The sequence below is a fragment of the Acomys minous genome (assembly GCF_964271855.1).
Source record: "Acomys minous genome assembly, chromosome: 4".
Classification (NCBI taxonomy): Eukaryota; Metazoa; Chordata; class Mammalia; order Rodentia; family Muridae; genus Acomys; species Acomys minous.
The window spans coordinates 108558583-108575983 of NC_140486.1; the positions used below are offsets into that span (position 1 = coordinate 108558583).

General features: G+C 40.9%; 1 protein-coding gene across 7 annotated transcripts in view; it reads right to left on the minus strand.

Annotated features, from left to right (window-relative positions):
• Positions 1 to 3625: 3625 nt before the first annotated feature.
• PIKFYVE (phosphoinositide kinase, FYVE-type zinc finger containing) overlaps positions 3626 to 17401 on the minus strand; it is a gene marked incomplete at its 3' end in the record, with an annotated part of 93773 nt that continues 79997 nt past the window's right edge. For 6 of the 7 annotated variants that reach the window (XM_084778075.1, XM_084778077.1, XM_084778080.1 and 3 more), the window contains 10 exons: positions 17068 to 17165; positions 14436 to 14600; positions 12526 to 12585; positions 11727 to 11903; positions 10588 to 10691; positions 9890 to 10018; positions 8362 to 8623; positions 7760 to 7834; positions 5995 to 7032; positions 3626 to 5825 (listed from right to left, as the gene is read on the minus strand). In XM_084778075.1, coding sequence (XP_084634201.1) covers positions 6917 to 7032; positions 7760 to 7834; positions 8362 to 8623; positions 9890 to 10018; positions 10588 to 10691; positions 11727 to 11903; positions 12526 to 12585; positions 14436 to 14600; positions 17068 to 17165 — 1186 coding nt within the window. The remainder of the gene's footprint in view (positions 5826 to 5994; positions 7033 to 7759; positions 7835 to 8361; positions 8624 to 9889; positions 10019 to 10587; positions 10692 to 11726; positions 11904 to 12525; positions 12586 to 14435; positions 14601 to 17067; positions 17166 to 17401) is intronic. The other variant, XM_084778078.1, reaches the window with a different exon arrangement.

Here is a 17401-nt window from a genome sequence, read left to right on the forward strand (position 1 = left end):
GCTTTGAGAATAGGAAAGTAACTGTTAACATGCTTCTGTCTGTGGCTTGTCAGTTCCCTTCTCCTGTCTGCATCTCGTCCTGCAGCTTCCATTTTAACCTAAGGCATCAGGACATATGACAAAAGAACGTTTGCTTTTGGGTATAAGCCTTGTGTCTAAGCCTTTCTTTTATGAATGTATAATGGCCGTACTTGCCAAAACCAGTAATTTTTGACTAAAGTGTCAGTTCTCCCTGAGTTTCACAGTATGGTTTTTTTGGGTGATAGCAGATATAATCATCCCTTCCTATTTGTGGTTTTGGGTTTTTTGTTTGTTTTTTGTTTTTGTTTGCATTTTGGTTTTTTCGGGTTTTTTGTTTTGTTTTTTGTTTTTAAGCAATACATTAGTTGACATCATAGCCCAATTTCCATTGCTATAACTAGAATAATACAGACTGAACAATTTATTTAAAAAAAAAAGTTTACTCGCCTCACATTCCAAGGGAAGGAGGTTTGAAGTCAAGGGGCCTCTGGTGACGGTCTTCACGCTGTTTAGAACTCTGCAGGGTTCTGAGGTGGCACAGGACGCCACATGGTGAGAGGGGGTATGGAAAAGGCAAACCCAACCTGGCATGCTAAAAGGCATCCCCAGACACCTCATTAATCTACTGCATCCCTAAGCCTGTAACTTACTGTTTAGAAAAAGCAAATCCTAAGACATTTCCACAGTAAAGGTGTACACGTTCCATTTGGCCAGACAGGCCTTGGAAGCATGGCAGTCACAAGTTAGGCTACCCTCTGTTGTACTTGAGAATTGTGTCGAGGTGTGCTGACCACTCGCTAAGACTCACTAAGGAGGGGCGTGGGCGCCTTCTGTGTAAACCATGTAGGGCAGACGGTGTCCAGTTCCTACCGTACTTCAGACAAAATGAGACGCAGCCATGTACTGTCCCGGCTCTAGGCCTCGAGGACTTGCTCAAGGCATCACATTGATGCTTTTCTCTTTAACTTGTGCTGATTTCTTCCCTCTGAACCTCCAGCTCAAGTCTTCTCTCCATAGCAAGCACCCCAGCTTTGTGAAGAGCTTCATGCGATTATTTTAAATAGAGGAAATGAAAGCACCAACCACCTACCAGAAAGTCATGAAATTACCTTAACCTGAAAACACTGGGTGCAATCACAAACCCCTCAGGGATTTGCAGACAAGGAAGTTGACTGTTGAAAACTGTTAAGATTCAACAGAATTTGAAAATGAGCCTGGTCAGAAATGTCTCTTCTTGCCCTCTCAGGCCTTAGCTTGGCCGTAACCTCCCTGGCTCTTCAGGGAGCCACTCCTTATAGGCTTAGCGAAGGAGCCACACTGCATGAAGGTGCCTATGTCCTTCCAGAAGCATCTTTATGCAACATTGCCTTTTGCATGAAGGAACCTGTCCAGGTTATAACTAGTGAGCCTGGAGATGCCTGGTGAGGCACACCACACAGTAGCCATGTCACCCTGACCGTTATGTGAAACTCCTCTATATACTTTGCATCAAATAAAAATGAGACCAATGTTGTTTATAGACCAGGGAATGTGGAACCTGGGATGTGTCAGGTTACATGGTCTAATGGCATTAGCCACGGTGGCACATCTTCACTTCCAATGCTCCTGAGGCTGGAGGAGCAAAGCAAGCCACAAAACGCCTGGCAGACAGAACCTTCGGTTTGGTCTTAGTAACTATCCAGGCATGTCATTATTTCATGACCACGTCACGCTAGTCAGTGTGCCCATCCATCTACAGTCACGGCACCAGGCAAGCCAACAGGTGGCACAGAACAGATCACCTGCCCCATAACCTACTTTACTTACCCAGGAGGAGGGCCGGCCTTGAACTTTTATACCAGGACATTTCCTGGCATAAAATTAATCTACCACAGGAAAACACAGAGTGGCTTTGTCTCTTTATGAATACTGTACACTTTCATAAACCCATTCTAAGAAAGGGTTTGAATGAAAATGGCCTACATAGGCTGGCAGGAAGTGGCCCAGGCCAGTTGGAGGAGGTGTGTTACTGCGGGTGGGCTTTGAGGTTTCACATGCTCAAGGCAGGCCCAGTGTCACTCTCTCTTCCTGCTGCCTTCAGATTCATATGCAGAACTCTGAGCTTCCCCAATACCATGTCTGTCTGCATGCTGCCAAGTGTCTCACCATGACAACAATGGACTGTAAGCCATCCCCAATTAAATGGTGCCTTCCCCCCCCCCCTTGGTTTTTTGAGACAGAATTCTCTACATAGTCTTGGCTGTCTTGGAACTCTCTCTGTACACCAGGCTGGCCTTGAACTCAGCGATATACCTGCCTCTGCCTCCTCAGGGCTGGGATTAAAGGCGTGTACCACCACTGCCTGGCTAAACACTTTCCTTCATGAGATGCGATGGTCACGGTGTCTCTTCACAGCAATAGGAACCCTAAGTAAAGCAGAAGTCTACTAGATATTTGTAGCAAGAGAATTAACAGTAGGTCAGGTTCAGCATCACCTTAATTAAGATGGCTAGGGTTTGGAATGTTGGAACAGCAGGAATTTGGGTTGTGCTAGAACTGTGGGTACCATGTGGTTGATATGAAGCAAACATCACTTGTCAAACAGGATAGTCTCAAAATAACTCAGATGCGGTAACTTGAGTAACCACATTCCTACAAACCTGAGATGTGGGGGCTTAGGGGGAGTGTGCTTCACACCACTGAATTTTAATTTAAAGTTGTTTTAGATGGTAAATTCTGTTCTATATATCTCACTATAATATACAACTGCTAAGATAAAACTAAAAACTCCTTGATATCCTTAAGCATTAACCCAGGAATCTTATAAATCCTAGCAAAAAAGACATTGGGTTACTAAAGACCTGAGAACCCACCACCCCCCCCCACCCCCCGTGTCTCTTCCTACCATTCACGGCTCCCATGCCGCAAGAGCGAAGCAGTCATGGCCTGAGGTGCCCTCACTTGAGGTCTGTGCTTTCCCCACACAGCTTAGCCATAGCCGTCTCCTGGGCACACTCAGTGCAAACCTTCCTACCCAGCTCTACCCTCAGCTTTGCCCTCATGGGAAAGTGGGCCTCATGGCCTCGGGACCACAACTATGAGTAAGGCAAAGATGGGTTCAGTTCAGCCACTACATTTATTTGCCTTCAAGTTCACGGTGAAGTAATGAATGATGTAGCCCCACCCACAGACTTTTCAGATCCAGTACAGAAAAGGGCTTCACTTCCTTGAATGCTCTACCAAGAAAAGTGCAAACGGGAAGAATGGAAGGCCCATACAGGCATAGCCACTGCCGGTCAAAATGGGAGACTGATGGCAAGGGTGGTGGCCCGCCTTTAATCCCAGCACTCAGAAGGCAGAGGCCAGCCTGGTCTACAGAGTGAGTTCCAGGATAGCCAAGGCTGTTACTTACACACACACACACACACACACACACACAGAGAGAGAGAGAGAGAGAGAGAGAGAGAGAGAGAGAGAGAGAGAGAGAGAGGGAGGGAGGGAGAGACTGAAATCCTCCCATTGGAAACAAAGGCAAGTGAGGACAGTTTGGGCAGCACTTCCCCACTAACGTTGGGGCAGCAGTAACGTTGTTAGTTGCCTCAAACAGACCCAAAACTCAGAAGAGTATGTAAATTCCAGTTTATTGCAGGTCCTCTTTATTTACAGTACAAGTCTCTAAAAGACCAGGGTAGTTATCTTTAAATAACATAGCAATCATATAAAACAGCTGGAAACAAAGTTAGAGAAATATATACATATAATACATTAATGTTTTGAATATTGAGCTTTTAATATTAAATTAGGATGCTACTGTGATTTACAATGTTATTTCCTCTAGTTTAAAACCTGTGAAAGACATTATGTACATTTTCTTTTACAAAACTGACAAAGCATTATTAACAAAACTGCTCATGATTGTAATTTCCTTTTTTTTCCTATAATAAACTGCACACATTATAAAAACAACTTTTTAAAAAAAGGCATTGCACAGGATAGTTTGAATACTGTATAAGTCACTTTCACTTTGGGAGAATGAATGTCCTGGTCAGATTCACCACCAGGCTCACTCGCAACAATTTTTACACTCGAAACTCGGCTAGCTTTCCACAAGCAGGTAATCTTCCTTGGCACTTCCACAGAAGCCCACTGCTAATGGCTAATGTACCAAAAACCACGGGCCATAAAGCCAACATTGGTATGAATGACATTATTTACACATATGCGAAAGCTTTAAAAAAAAAATCACTGCTCAGACATTCCATAGGAAATCTTGAGAATCTATAAAGTACTCAGTCGACTATAAAAGGGCTTACAACAGCTTATTTCTGATTTCTTCCCTCGGTAGATAGGAAAAAATTAAATCCCTTCTATTTTTTAAACAAATTTTTATGTCATCAAAAACTTCATATTTATAAATAATATTTTTATACAAAACATGTTGACATAATTTTCTCATGTTATTATCAGTTACTTTGAAATTCATATTACATTTTGAGCATGAGATTTCTTCCCTATTCACGACTTTCTGCATTAATTTTCTCTAGGCCATGAAAGGGAGTTCAATAGGGCAAGAGCCATTTGATCCACAGCACTCAAGACACTATATACGGGTACACACACATGGTAGTGGCTAACTGCAGCAGCCAGGAATCACATTTATACCACACAAACAGTTCAATTGTGCGCTTACCCTTCATTAGTACTGGCCAGACATTAATTTTAAAAGAACAAATCAAGCTTTCAAAACAGTAGCTCTTGCTTAAGAAAGGTTAGTCACCAAAATACCAGAAACAATACTTTAAAAAGCAAAACTGCTTTCCAAGTCAGGGGCAAGAGAAGATGGGCATGCCATGTTACCAGCTGGAGCTACTCCCCTGGAGCTCAGCTCAGCTACGTGTGCTGTACTGAAACAAAAAAACAAAAAAAACCAAAAAAACAAAAACAAAAACAAACCCCCCACACACACACAGAAACAATGCAATCACAGCCAGGAAAAGGCATCTTCCTAGTTTACAGGACATGAGGGGGTCCTATAGCCTAACCAGTCAGACAGAAAAAATGAACAGAGACAAAACAGAGCTGGCTTTTCAAACCAGACTCAAAAGCCTTTGTTCCTGGATGCATAGAAAGTAAGTGTTCCACACAATCTTCAAGTCTTTACTCCTCTAACATTACAAATGGACGCTTCAGTGTTTGGTCCGCCTTCCCAAGGCACAGACGCATTACTGAAGAGGCTAAGGCTTAGCATCAGGCAGACATAAGGCGTTGTTCAACTTGCTATGAGTTCAAAATTAGCCATGCTCTCAACAAGCAAGAAACAGCTAGCTCCCGCTTCATTCTCTACAGCAAACCTGCCAGACGGTGCCTGGTTCCCGTCCAGATCACCTCTGCAGCAGAACACACCCAGCCCTTTGTGAATATTAATGTGCTATTAGAGCAGTCTGAAAAAAATGGACTCCTTACAACCTTATAAATGTCCAATGCCCTTGTCACAGAAAAGCCAAGAGAACTGCTCGCATTCTATGTGGCAGAAGTATCTGCTCATAGCCTGGACGTCTGGTCCCTCTCTAGATGAGACCGCTGCTGAGCACACAGGGCCCTTCAGTAGCAATAGCTCTACTGTGCAGCACTCCTCAGTAGCGGTGGGCAATGTGGTGGAACTTAAAGCGTGAGAATATCCACGCTGGACACCTTTTTAATTGTACAAATCCCACTAAACTGCTAGTGGTGTTGGGAGATACTTTACTACTCTATGTGCAAAAATAAAACAAACAAGCAAAGCCACAATTGTTTACTTCTCGCTCAGTTTTTTGGATTGGGTCTATCTTTTACTGATAAAAATGCATTATTAGCCGGGCGTGGTGGCATGCGCCTTTAATCCCAGCACTTGGGAGGCAGAGGCAGGTGGATCGCTGTGAGTTCGAGGCCAGCCTGGTCTACAAAGCCGGGTCCAGGACAGCCAAGGCTACACAGAGAAACCCTGTCTCAAAAAACCAAAAAAAAAAAAAAATGCATTATTAATTCTGCCCATTAGAGATTTAGTGACTACAGATTCATTTACTGCTCAATTTGTTTCCCCACCATGAGAGAAAATCTAGACTATGACCACACATGCAGGCTAAGTGCTGTTTGGCACAGAACACAAAGTTTTAAACAGCTCCTTAAAATGCTCTACGACAGGCTTCAAAGTTAAGGGCCGCAGGCTCTTGTCACCTGCAGAGAAGCCAGAATATAAAAGCATCAAAGAGTTAAAAACAAGGTGCGCTGGAGAATACAGAGTATGACCAGATTCCCAATCTATGTCAAATTCCTAATAAGGCAAGCACCAATCTGCTTAACTGGCCATTAATGGAATAAATCAGAATTTTCTTAAATGTTTCAGAAATTATAAGAACAAACATAAAGCTATTACATAGGAAACATACAACCAAGAAGGTCTGCGAGTGTCTTCTGAGGGAAAAAGTATCAAATGTAATGCCAGTCAGTCACAGTCTATCCGATAGTCACAGTCTGCCAGACAGTCAGTATCTGTCAGTCAATGTCTCATCAGACAGTGTCCATCAGACAGTTCTTTCTTCTTCAAGCAACTGAGTTAGTAAACATGACAACTCAATTTCTTATCCTACCTACATACTTATCTCTAATCACAACCCTTTGAAAAAGAACCTGTATTTAACTTTGTACAGTTTCCCATTTTTCAGGCAGATAATCCCAAGTATCAGAAGCAAAGTTCAATCCACGGAGCTTTTACCCTGCAGTTATGGCCAGTCTAAGGGAAGTCTACAGACAGTCACAGAACTGAAAGGTCTTTGTGTTCAGTGGTGTATGTGACAAAGAAATAGAACATGTCATATAGTTTGAATCTCTTCCTCAAATCCAGTTTCCTTCTCAGTCTATTTCAATCATCTGCATGAGCTCAGCAATTCAAATCCAGCCCTGTCCAGTGGTCTGGCACCATCAGGAAATACTTGTCCATTGCTTCACAAAATCTAGTCCTATACAACTCTGGAGAGACCACAGTTGGCATTTTACCTAAGACAATGAAAGGCAAAAGGGAGGAATAAAGTAAGTACACATGCATATAAAAAAATCAATTGGGCAACTGACTTAACCAACCATCCACCGCCATGCCCCAAAGCACTCTAAGAGAGGAGGCAAAGGATCTGCTATGATATCTGCCATGGGCAGTCTTTCTGAAGATGAGTTCTTCTCTTGAGGTAAGGGATATCTAAACTCAGAAATGAAATCGAGAAGACAGCAAGTGTTAATTAAAGACAATCTTATTCAGAATTTGTAGCTTTAAAAAAAAAACTTCTCACCTGAACAAACTCTGGCATTTAAATCCAGTATTTCACCACTTACATACTTCTTCACATTAAAGTCATTTTAGAAATGGCAAAATCAGAGACAACCACATTGGGTTTTGGTTTGTTTTGTTCTATGTGTGTAGAAAGGGGGTCTTAGGTACCCAATGCTAGCCTTGAACTCATGATACTCCTACCTCAGACTCCTCAGCACTGGATTTACAATACACCACCATGCCTGGCTACCACACTTTAGAATCTTAAATATTCAAGGAATATATGAGGACAGTTTTAAAAGTAAACAAACCCCAGCACTCTGGGAAGCAGAGGCAGATGGATCTCTGAGTTCAAGGCCAATCTGGTCTACAAGTCAAGTCCAGGACAGCCAAGGCTACACAAAGAAACCCTGTCTCAAAAAACAAACAAAAAAAGTAAATAAACCAACATTTTCTCACCTTGTCCTCCTAAAATTCCTGTTGACTTCACAACCATCTCAAGCTTTTTGTCCCATGTAAACGTTCGAATATAATCTGGGGATGGAAAGCGGGAAACAAGAACAGAAAGGCTGTTGTAAGCCTAAGTTAGAACAGCAGCAAGCCTATTAGTCTCTGTGGCACCTTTACTAGTGCTGCTCCAAGGGCTGTCCCCACATTGCTCTGATGGATGTTCCCAACTGTGACACGGTACCTCCTTTCCCCCCAGTTTTGCGAGACAAGGTCTCTCTGTGTAGCCCTGTGTGTTATGGAACTCACTATGCAGACCAGGCTGAACTTAAACTCAGAGATCCACCTGCCTCTCCCTCCTGAGTACTGGGATTAAAGGCGTGTGCCTCTAATCCTGGCTCAGTACCTCCTTTTAAAGTGACTATCATTTTACCTTTTAACCTACATATTTTTGGAAATGAAGAAAATGAATAGAACAGGCTAGAATGAAAACTTGTTAACTTGAAATTATAAATGAAGGCTTCCATCATGATATTAAACCAACTCAAGAAATTTTTTGAAATTCTACTCTAGCTTTAATCATGAGCTAAACACAGGTACAGTTATTGACTTACCTATGATTCCAACCACAAGCTCATTGCTAGTGTCATCTCGACCAACCAGCAAAGAATAGTCTATAATGAGGTGACTCGAAAGGAAATGGGCGTCACTATGGATAGAGGTTCTCAGCACAGATTTGGAATGGGAACGAATATACAGAGGGTTGTCTCGAACCATCTTTAGCAGGTTTTCATCCAGCAGAACCACATCACAACTCTCTTTCCCAGTGTCAGTTTTTACATTTCGGTTTCTAAGTGAACCCTTCAAGTCAAAAACCTAGCAAAACAAAAATTCTTTACTGTTTGTACAAACTTGCCACAATGTTTAACTGATGTAATTAAAGGGCAAAAAGATTCCTTGTAGTTACAACCATAATATATAGTTTTAAATTTTTATTTCAAAATTTAACTTTCTAATTTAAATCATAAATATACAGTGATATAACTATATAATACATAAAGTAATAAGTATATGATACATTACATTCATAGTGATACAATAGTTTCATATGAAATAGTACAGATTCTCAGTTATTAAAACATTTTAGAAATAATCTATAAATATAACCAATTTAATATACATTAACATGTTTATTATTAGACTGCCCGACAGTATGAGGAAAGGCACAAGAAGTCTTAGGAAATATAAAATATTAAAGCTCTATACAATCACTTATGGCAAGAGACAAATGAGAGCATAAATTTCAGACTATCTAGAATGTAGGAAACGCCAAAAATGTGATGATTAGGACCAGTCCGCCCTGGAGTGTGTTCTACAGACTAGTGCTGGGCAGCTAGTCCTGCTCAAGATGTTACAGCAGAATGCAAAGGCACTGAGTACACAGTGTAACACAGCCGGATACTCTCAGTGACAAACTACTAAGCTGAGTTAGATGTAAACACAAGGCTCATGTCTTCACACTATAAACAGTTTAAGGAGCAGCACATCAAAAAGCACTGCTGAAAGTCTGTACTAGGTACCTTGTTAGCTGCAGCAGGTAGCAACAACATTCTCACAACATCTAGATCAACATGGAGTCTAAACACAGCTAAGTGGTTGACAGAAGCTTAATCTCTCTAGGTCTCAGCTAATTCGATTTTTAAAGTTAAGATGGCAGAGGAAGGGGATGCAGACTATCCTGATGAGACTTAATAGGCTGTCGCCAGACAGTTGGGGTAGGAGGGACCCCCCCCATCAGAGGTCTATGAGAGGGGAGTAGGCAGAAGAGGGAGGGTGGGAACGGGAAGGTAAGAGGGAGGGGGAAATAATCAGGATGTAATGTGAATAAATTATAATAAATAAAATATACATTTAATAAAATATAGTTAAGATGATAGAAGAGCACTTGTCTTCTTAGTCTACCAACTACCTGATTCTAGAATATTGGATATAATAAATTTTAGAATGAGTTACATACCAACTTTTCTTTCTTCCAAAAAGTTAAGCGTGCACCACTAACATGCTACTCAGCTGTGCTACATTCAAGAACCGAAGTTCAAAAGGTCCTCACGCTGAATGCCTCACACAGTTCAGTGTCCTCACCTGTGCCATCTTTCTCCCATAGAAAAGATTTTCCATGACAAGGAGATCTAACTTCTTCTCAGTGTTGTTCTGAGAGTTCTTATATCCAATTCTGTAAACGCCAAGAATTTTAGCCAAAGCGGTGGGCCTCTAATCAAGAAAAGATCAAAGTAAACTATTACCAAAAGACGATTCTCTCTATGTATATACTACCTGGTTTATCCATGTACCATCTAGAATGCTTTTCTACTGATACACCAGGAAGAGGCCTGTAACAATGGTAGATCCTTACATTGTACAGCATGACAGTCCTTCATAGCTGTTCAAATTTAAAAACCTTATCATCACATGGACATTATTTCCCCAAAGAATCTGCAATAAATTAATACCTGGCAACAACTTAAAAAACTATACTCATGGGGCAAAGTCACTGTCCAATGACAAGTGGGCACACATGAGCCCCTTGTTGGTTTCCTTTCTAGCTCAGAAAGCATTTCCCCATTGCTAAACATGTGCTTCATATTTTTGTCTCAATAAAAAATATTATTAAATTGGCACCTAATTTTGTCTGGTCTCGATATTTTACATTAACTTATATATGTATGTATACACCAATCAAAAGCTAATTGCTTGAGGTAATGGTTCCTCATGGCAGAGGTAGGAAAATATCTAATAAGCCCAGTGCACTGTGATCAGAACCCAGGATTTAGGACTGCTACCTTTTGTTGAACAGCATTTGTGATATAATTGAAGTAATGTGGTGCAAAGTCAAGGAAAGACTGGACTTCCAGACGAGGCATCTGCTTCAGAATGAACCTATCATCTACAAGGGAGAAATTCCACATTTACTCATCACAATACATATTGTCTGCTATTAAAATCAAAGTGAAGGCATTCCAGAGAACCCAAGTCATCTCTTCATTTTCTGTTTGAAGGCATTCTTTTTAATCACATAGTGAAAATTTTATCAGAAAGCAATTCTCAAGTGATTAAAATGCTAGGAGCCCTGAGGATTACATGGACAAGATCACCTACTTCTCAAGTCTATCCTGAAATCTAAATTCCTATCACAGACTCATTCAGTTTTCAAAACACTCAAAGAAAATGCTACCAGTCCACTGTGGCGTCGCTAACTCTTGAGAGTCCTGAAGTTGCTATAAAGTGAGAAGTGCACACTTTCTTCAGTAATTTCCTATCCAGTGGGTGAGCAAAGCTAAACACTGTGTTCTCAGGTGAGCCGTACATGGAAGTGGTCTTCTACCTTCCGGCCACCTTTCCACTGCTGCCATTGCTCAGTTCTGTGCTGTCCAGCTCAGTCTCCTCCAAGCTGCCTGCCATGGTTTGAATCTGAAATGTCCCCCATGGGCTCCTGTTTCCAAGCTTGCTCAGCCTGGAGATGCCATCATGGCGTGAAACACTTAGGAAGTAGGTGACAGTTGTTGAGCAGAGAAGGATTACCTGCCCACCCCCCAGCCACACTCTGTGCTTCCTGTCTGTCATGATGCCAGTGGCTACCTGCCACCACATGTGCCCACAACAACCTCTCAGGGTCAGAACATGAGCCAAAATAGATCTAGCTTCGCCTAAGCTGCTTCGGCCAGAGATTCTGATCACAGATACGAAAGTAACTAAGAGAGTTTCTACACGCACTAGGAAAACTCGTAACTAAGAAGACTTAAAGTATCCAACCAATGTCTGAGCCTATATAGTCTTTTAAGGTTTTATTGCTCTGCTCAAGAACAGAAAGAAATTAGAGAACTTTGTTTACCAACAGCTGATAAATAATGCCCACTTCAAGAGCTTCATGAAATGCCTCAAAGCAAAGGTGGCAGGCTCTGCACCAGTGAGTAAGAATTACCTTCCGTGGCATAGAAAGCAGCTCCTGACTTGCCCCCCCTGGCCTGCCAGGGTGACGAGTGAGAAAGGGAGCGAATGAAATCTTCCTCACTGCTACCCAGAATCACTTCTCGCATCTTATGGAACTCTCCCGCATAGTACAGCCGGCAGTAAAACTTGGCATTAGCATCAGAAAATTCTACAAAGATATAACAAAAGCAGGCAAACAAAAAAGGTACATAAAGCAGAAAATTTCTTCTTCCCTCTCCAAGCACCAAATGCAGCCATTCGGTTTTTCTGTGAGAATGTCTTTGATAATGAAGTAAAAGCCTTGGTCTATGGTACCTGTGCTATGTGAGTCTTACAAGTGTCAGGGATGTCACCTGACCGCTCTTACTTATCTTCAAAGAACTCAGTAGAAGACTTGCTCTACTCCTCTACTGGCTACTATTTTTCTTCACTGCACTTTTAAAGCAATTCTTAAGCACTGTCTTTATGAGCACACAGTACCAAAGACTGAGCCCAGGGCCAAAACATGCTGGACAAACACATCATCCCAGCCCTAAATAAACACTCTAACGCTGCTTGTCAAGTTGTGTGTATCTTAATTACATAGTTAAAATATCAAATATTATACTTTGTAAAATAAATTATGATTTAAATTGTGAAAATACAGATTTTTATAAATTGAATTATAGAATAAAAACTTAAGCAACACCTAACCTTCCTTTTTAAAAATCTATCGGTAGATGTATCAAGAATGACCTTTCATATTTTAGTTATCATCCCTGTCCTTAGAGAAAATGCTATTGTATACTTACGAAGTTCAACGTGAGGATTTGTGAGTTGTTTCTTCTGTGTATCTCCTCCGTCTACCTCATCTAAAGGGTTTAATATCATTAGTAAAAGCACAGCATTAGTTAAAAGTTCATTTTTCCCCCAATCTAGCAACAAAAGTTAGCAAACCAGTAATAAAAATATCCTAATCAAATCACTATAAAGCATACATTACGCAGACTGTGCAAATTTCTAAAATAAAAATGTATGCCTTTTCCTGTGATTGCAATACTTCAGGCTGGACCATTCTTCTTATATATAAGTGACTTCTGTGACAGCGATACAGCTAACCCAGCATTTACACAAGAATTCCCATGGCTTCTCTCCCCATATTTATGATACTCTTTTCCAGGTACATATGTAAAAAAGTGCGTCTTTGATATAGTGAAGTTTTAGCAGACATCCTAATATCTAGAGGAACAAGCCATCCCCTAAGTTTCACACTTCAAAACCACGTTAGGCTTCCTATCGCTTCATATTCCTCCAAGGGACACATCATAGAACCTGTAGTCCAAGGGTAACAGAGAATATTAAACAGATATTTTAATTACTAGTACAAAATTTTCAGTTGCTAGGTTTTTTTTTGTTTGTGTGTGTGTGTGTGTGTGTGTGTGTGTGTGTGTGTGTGTGCGCGCATGTGTGTGCGTGTGTGTTTTGTTCTGTTTTCAAGCAGATCGTTGCCATATGACCTAAAACAGTCATGAACTCAGAACCCTCCTGCTGCAGCCTCCTGAGAACTAGCCTGTGAGCCCACATGCCGACCTGCAGGGTCCCCTCCCTCCTTTTTTTTAATATACTACATGTGGGTCATATTCCTTTACCCCCTTCAGTTTCTGCAAGATCCTCTCCACCTCCCTACCCACCCAGCTTCATGGTCACATGTTCTCTCCCTCTTTCTAGAAAACAAAACAAAAACCACACCCACACAAACAAAAGATAAAAGACAAAACAATAATCCAGTAAGACAAAAAATACTAAAACAGAACACACACACATACAAAAAAAAAACCCACAAAAAAATTTAAAACCACAGACTGTGTTTTGTGTTGGCCAGTGGCTGCTGGGCCCGAGGCCTGCCCTGGGACTGGGTGGAAAGCCCAACGGCATCTCACTAGACACCGACTTTCCCTTCCCAGCAGGAATCAATTGCTAACCACTTCTTGCTTAGCACTAGGGCTTTTCAAATCAGACAAAATCCCTGCATGAAGAAAGAAGTGTAGTTGCTATTCTTTAAACTAATATCCCATGATCTAACTTACAAGTCACCAATTTCTCTAAAGAGCCAAACAGCAGTACTTCACACTAAGCAACAACCACTCAACTGGCCAATTTAATGTGAAGCAATCAGACAACAGGAAATGAACGCACGTGCCCCTATTCTGATAAAACTTTATTTTTAAAAAGGTAGCAGAGTTAGTCAACTTTGCCAAATCCAAACATAACTAGATAAACAAAGTTTTTAAATATCATAATGAAGGTGCATATAAATAGCCACAATCTAAGAGGGACTGGGAAAGAAAGACAGACAGACAGAAAGAAAGAAAGAAAGAAAGAAAGAAAGAAAGAAAGAAAACAAATCTGGAGGGATAATAGGATACTGAAAAGTTAAGTACATTTTGTGATTTATGTTTACATGTATAATACTATTTAGCACTTAGAAGACATTAATTTTGCTTCTTCATAGATATGGACACATAAGAAATAATACTGCAGATATCTGAAGCCAGAGAGACTCTAAGCACCATGCTGATTCTGGTCTATTACAAAGAGTTATAATGGAGGGGATGCCCTTGCTTCAGCAAAGAATGACTTCCTTAAACCTGTAAGAAAATGCACAAAGCTAAAGAAGATAAGTTAAAGCTGACAACAAGCACATACGGCCAACTTAACATACCCTGAGGCTCAGGGCCTTGACTCTCCGTCCCTTCCTTGCCGGTCTGCCCAACCTGGTAGTAAGCACTGTCTGCTCCACGTAGGGTCTCTCTCTTCTGAGAAGAGAGATCGGGGCTCTTCCCTGCTGTTCCTCTGAAGAAGGACAACATTCCTGAAGCTTTTTTGGCTTAAAAATAAAAGGTAACATTCATTTAGGTACAGGTCCAGGTCCCTAACTTGGAAAATACCGTTCTCAGCCCTTTGCTGGCAGTAAGCACAGATGCTAATGAGTCTGCAGCATGCACACATTCTCGTTTACAGACCACAATTCCTGCTGCTGCTGCTGCTGCTGCTGCTGCTGCTGCTGCTGCTGTCTGTAGGTCAGTACGTGCCCTCATCAGAAACAAGACCAATGTTCTGCTAGTTGAAGGCCAAAATGTAAGAAATTCTCCAGAAAGCCATTCAAAACTCTTTTAAAAGCAGTCATATTTTAAGCAGTAGAATAAACTACTGAGTTTTTATAACAGTAGAGTTAAAATACTAACATAAAACAATTCCATAAGCAAAAAGAATTCAGAGTTAAAGGGAACATCTTTGTGTCTTTTGAATCTGTTATTTGGCCTGCATATAAGTACACCATGTGCATGAAGTCCTGCAGAAGCCAGAATCCTCTGGAACTGGAGTTACAGAAGATTGATAACCATCATGTGGTTATTAGAAATCAAACCTAGGTTCTCTAGAAGAGTACCCATCACTCTTAGCCCCTGAACCAGCCCTCCAGTCCCTGTATCCTGTATCACAGAGGCCTGGAAAGACAGCACAGCTGCTAAGAGCACTGGACTGCTCTTGCAGGGGACTGAGTGCTGTCCCCAGCACCCACTGCCTGGAACTCAAGCTGTAAAGGATCTACTGCCTTATTCTGACTCTATGGGCACCTGGACTCAAGTGCACATGCCCCTGCCCAGACACACATGCATTAAAAATAAACAGGCCTAGATACAACTCAGCACTTCCAAGGACAGACTGCTCTCCCAGTAGACACGTGCCAGGCTAGGGGTGACTCCAGCTCCAGGGGATCTGACAGCCTCTTTCGTTCTCCAAGGAAACACACACGGCATACAGATACATAGACATATACATGAATAAAACTAAAAATAAATCTTTTAAAAGTACCCTAGGATGGAAAGAATTTACACTCTTGCTGTTTATAGTTTTGAGTTTCATTTGTCATATTAATATGTATTGTTCTAATAATTTATCATTTACAAAATCCATAGAGTATCGATCATAAAAGTGCTTAATATACACTGGTGTACAAGTCTTTGCTAATAGAACACCAAGTTTTGTGGGGATAGCCATGTGGAGACCAAAAAAAATAAATGGTGATTCATGTAATCTCTGAAGGACACAGAAAGACTTGTAACCAAAGAGAGCAGATACACCTTACACCACTCGTCTCTGCTTCAACAGGAAGCTGGAATGTCAGGTCTTTAAAGAAAATGAGAAGAATCAAAGGAAAAAAAAAAATCCTGAGCAGCTCAATACCAGGAAGTGCCTGCTTCTACAAATGTTACCTTAGAAAAATAAACTGTCATTTGTTAAGGTTTGCAGTCAGCTGAACTTCTGGGACTACCCGAAGTATCACCAGACAGTTAGTAAGAGTCACCTTCAGGTCCCAGATCTACTTCTGTCTAGCCTTCAGCAAGTAAATTAGTCTAAACCTCAGCTTCCTTCCTAAAAATACAGATACACCAGATAATTGTTCTATGGGTATGGTAACGCCTAAAGGAGACATTACCAAAACAGTTTTCATTATGCCAATAAGAACATAAAGTTTAGCCTTTAATCCCAGCACTCAGAGAGCCAGAGGCAGGCTGATGATTGTGAGTTCAAGCCAGCCTGGTCTATAAAGCAAGTCCAGAACAGCCACGCATATACAGAAAAACCCTGTCTCGAAAAAACAAAAGACAAAAAAACAAACCAAAACAAAAAAGAACATAAAATGTAAAAATGTATACTGCTGCTGTTTCTTAGGTTGTACATTTCAAGCTGAAAGCTTAAGAAAGACAGATCCCCTTTCTTCACAAAGAGCTTCTACAAGTTTGAGATTCTGTAAATTGAATCTACAGTTCAAGTAAGACTGAAAGAAGCAAATATCTATAAAAGAAGATATTAAAAATGTTTATTTTTCAGGGCTGGAGAGATGGCTCAGCAATTAAGAGTACTGGCTGCTCTTCCAGAGGTCCTAAGTTCAATTCCCAGCACCCACATGGCAGCTCACATCTGTCTGTAACTCCAGCTCCAAAAGCAGGCAAAATATGAATGAAAATAAAATAAAAATACTTTATTAAAAATGTTTATTTTTCAAAGACCAATTCTTACTGATTGGCACTTTTTATTGATTCTGTTTTCTTCAGCAAACCATAAATACAACAGATATAGAAATGTTTGCATGTGTGGGCCAGTGAGATGACTCAGCAGCATTGGGCACTCGCCTTCAGCCCTGAGGACCTGAGTAACATCACTGAGACTCACCTGGTAGAAGGAGAGAACTAACTCCTAAAAGTTGTCCTCTGGCTTCCACAGTCTCTCTCTGTCTCTTTCTCTCTCATACACACACACACAGTGAACGCAGTAAAAGCTGTAAGTCTTACTTGGCTGCGGTTCTGCTTCTGCTGTGCGGGTTGTCTGTCCTCCACTGATTTCAGGTAATCTAATAGGGCTGCTACTCTTTGGCCTGTTATCTAAAGCACTACCATGAAAAACAAAGAAAGAAAAAAAAGAAGATATTCAGATAAAAGGAAGGAAGTATCCTAATTACTACACCAATGTATTCCTTACCTAATACCACCCTCAATACCAGAAATCTGATTCATAATTTTGAAAAACACAAATTACAAAAAAATCTTGAAATAGCTACTAAGTTTAAGAAAATGAAATACCAAAATTAGTATTTTATACTAGAGCTAGAAAAGCATATAAAAATGT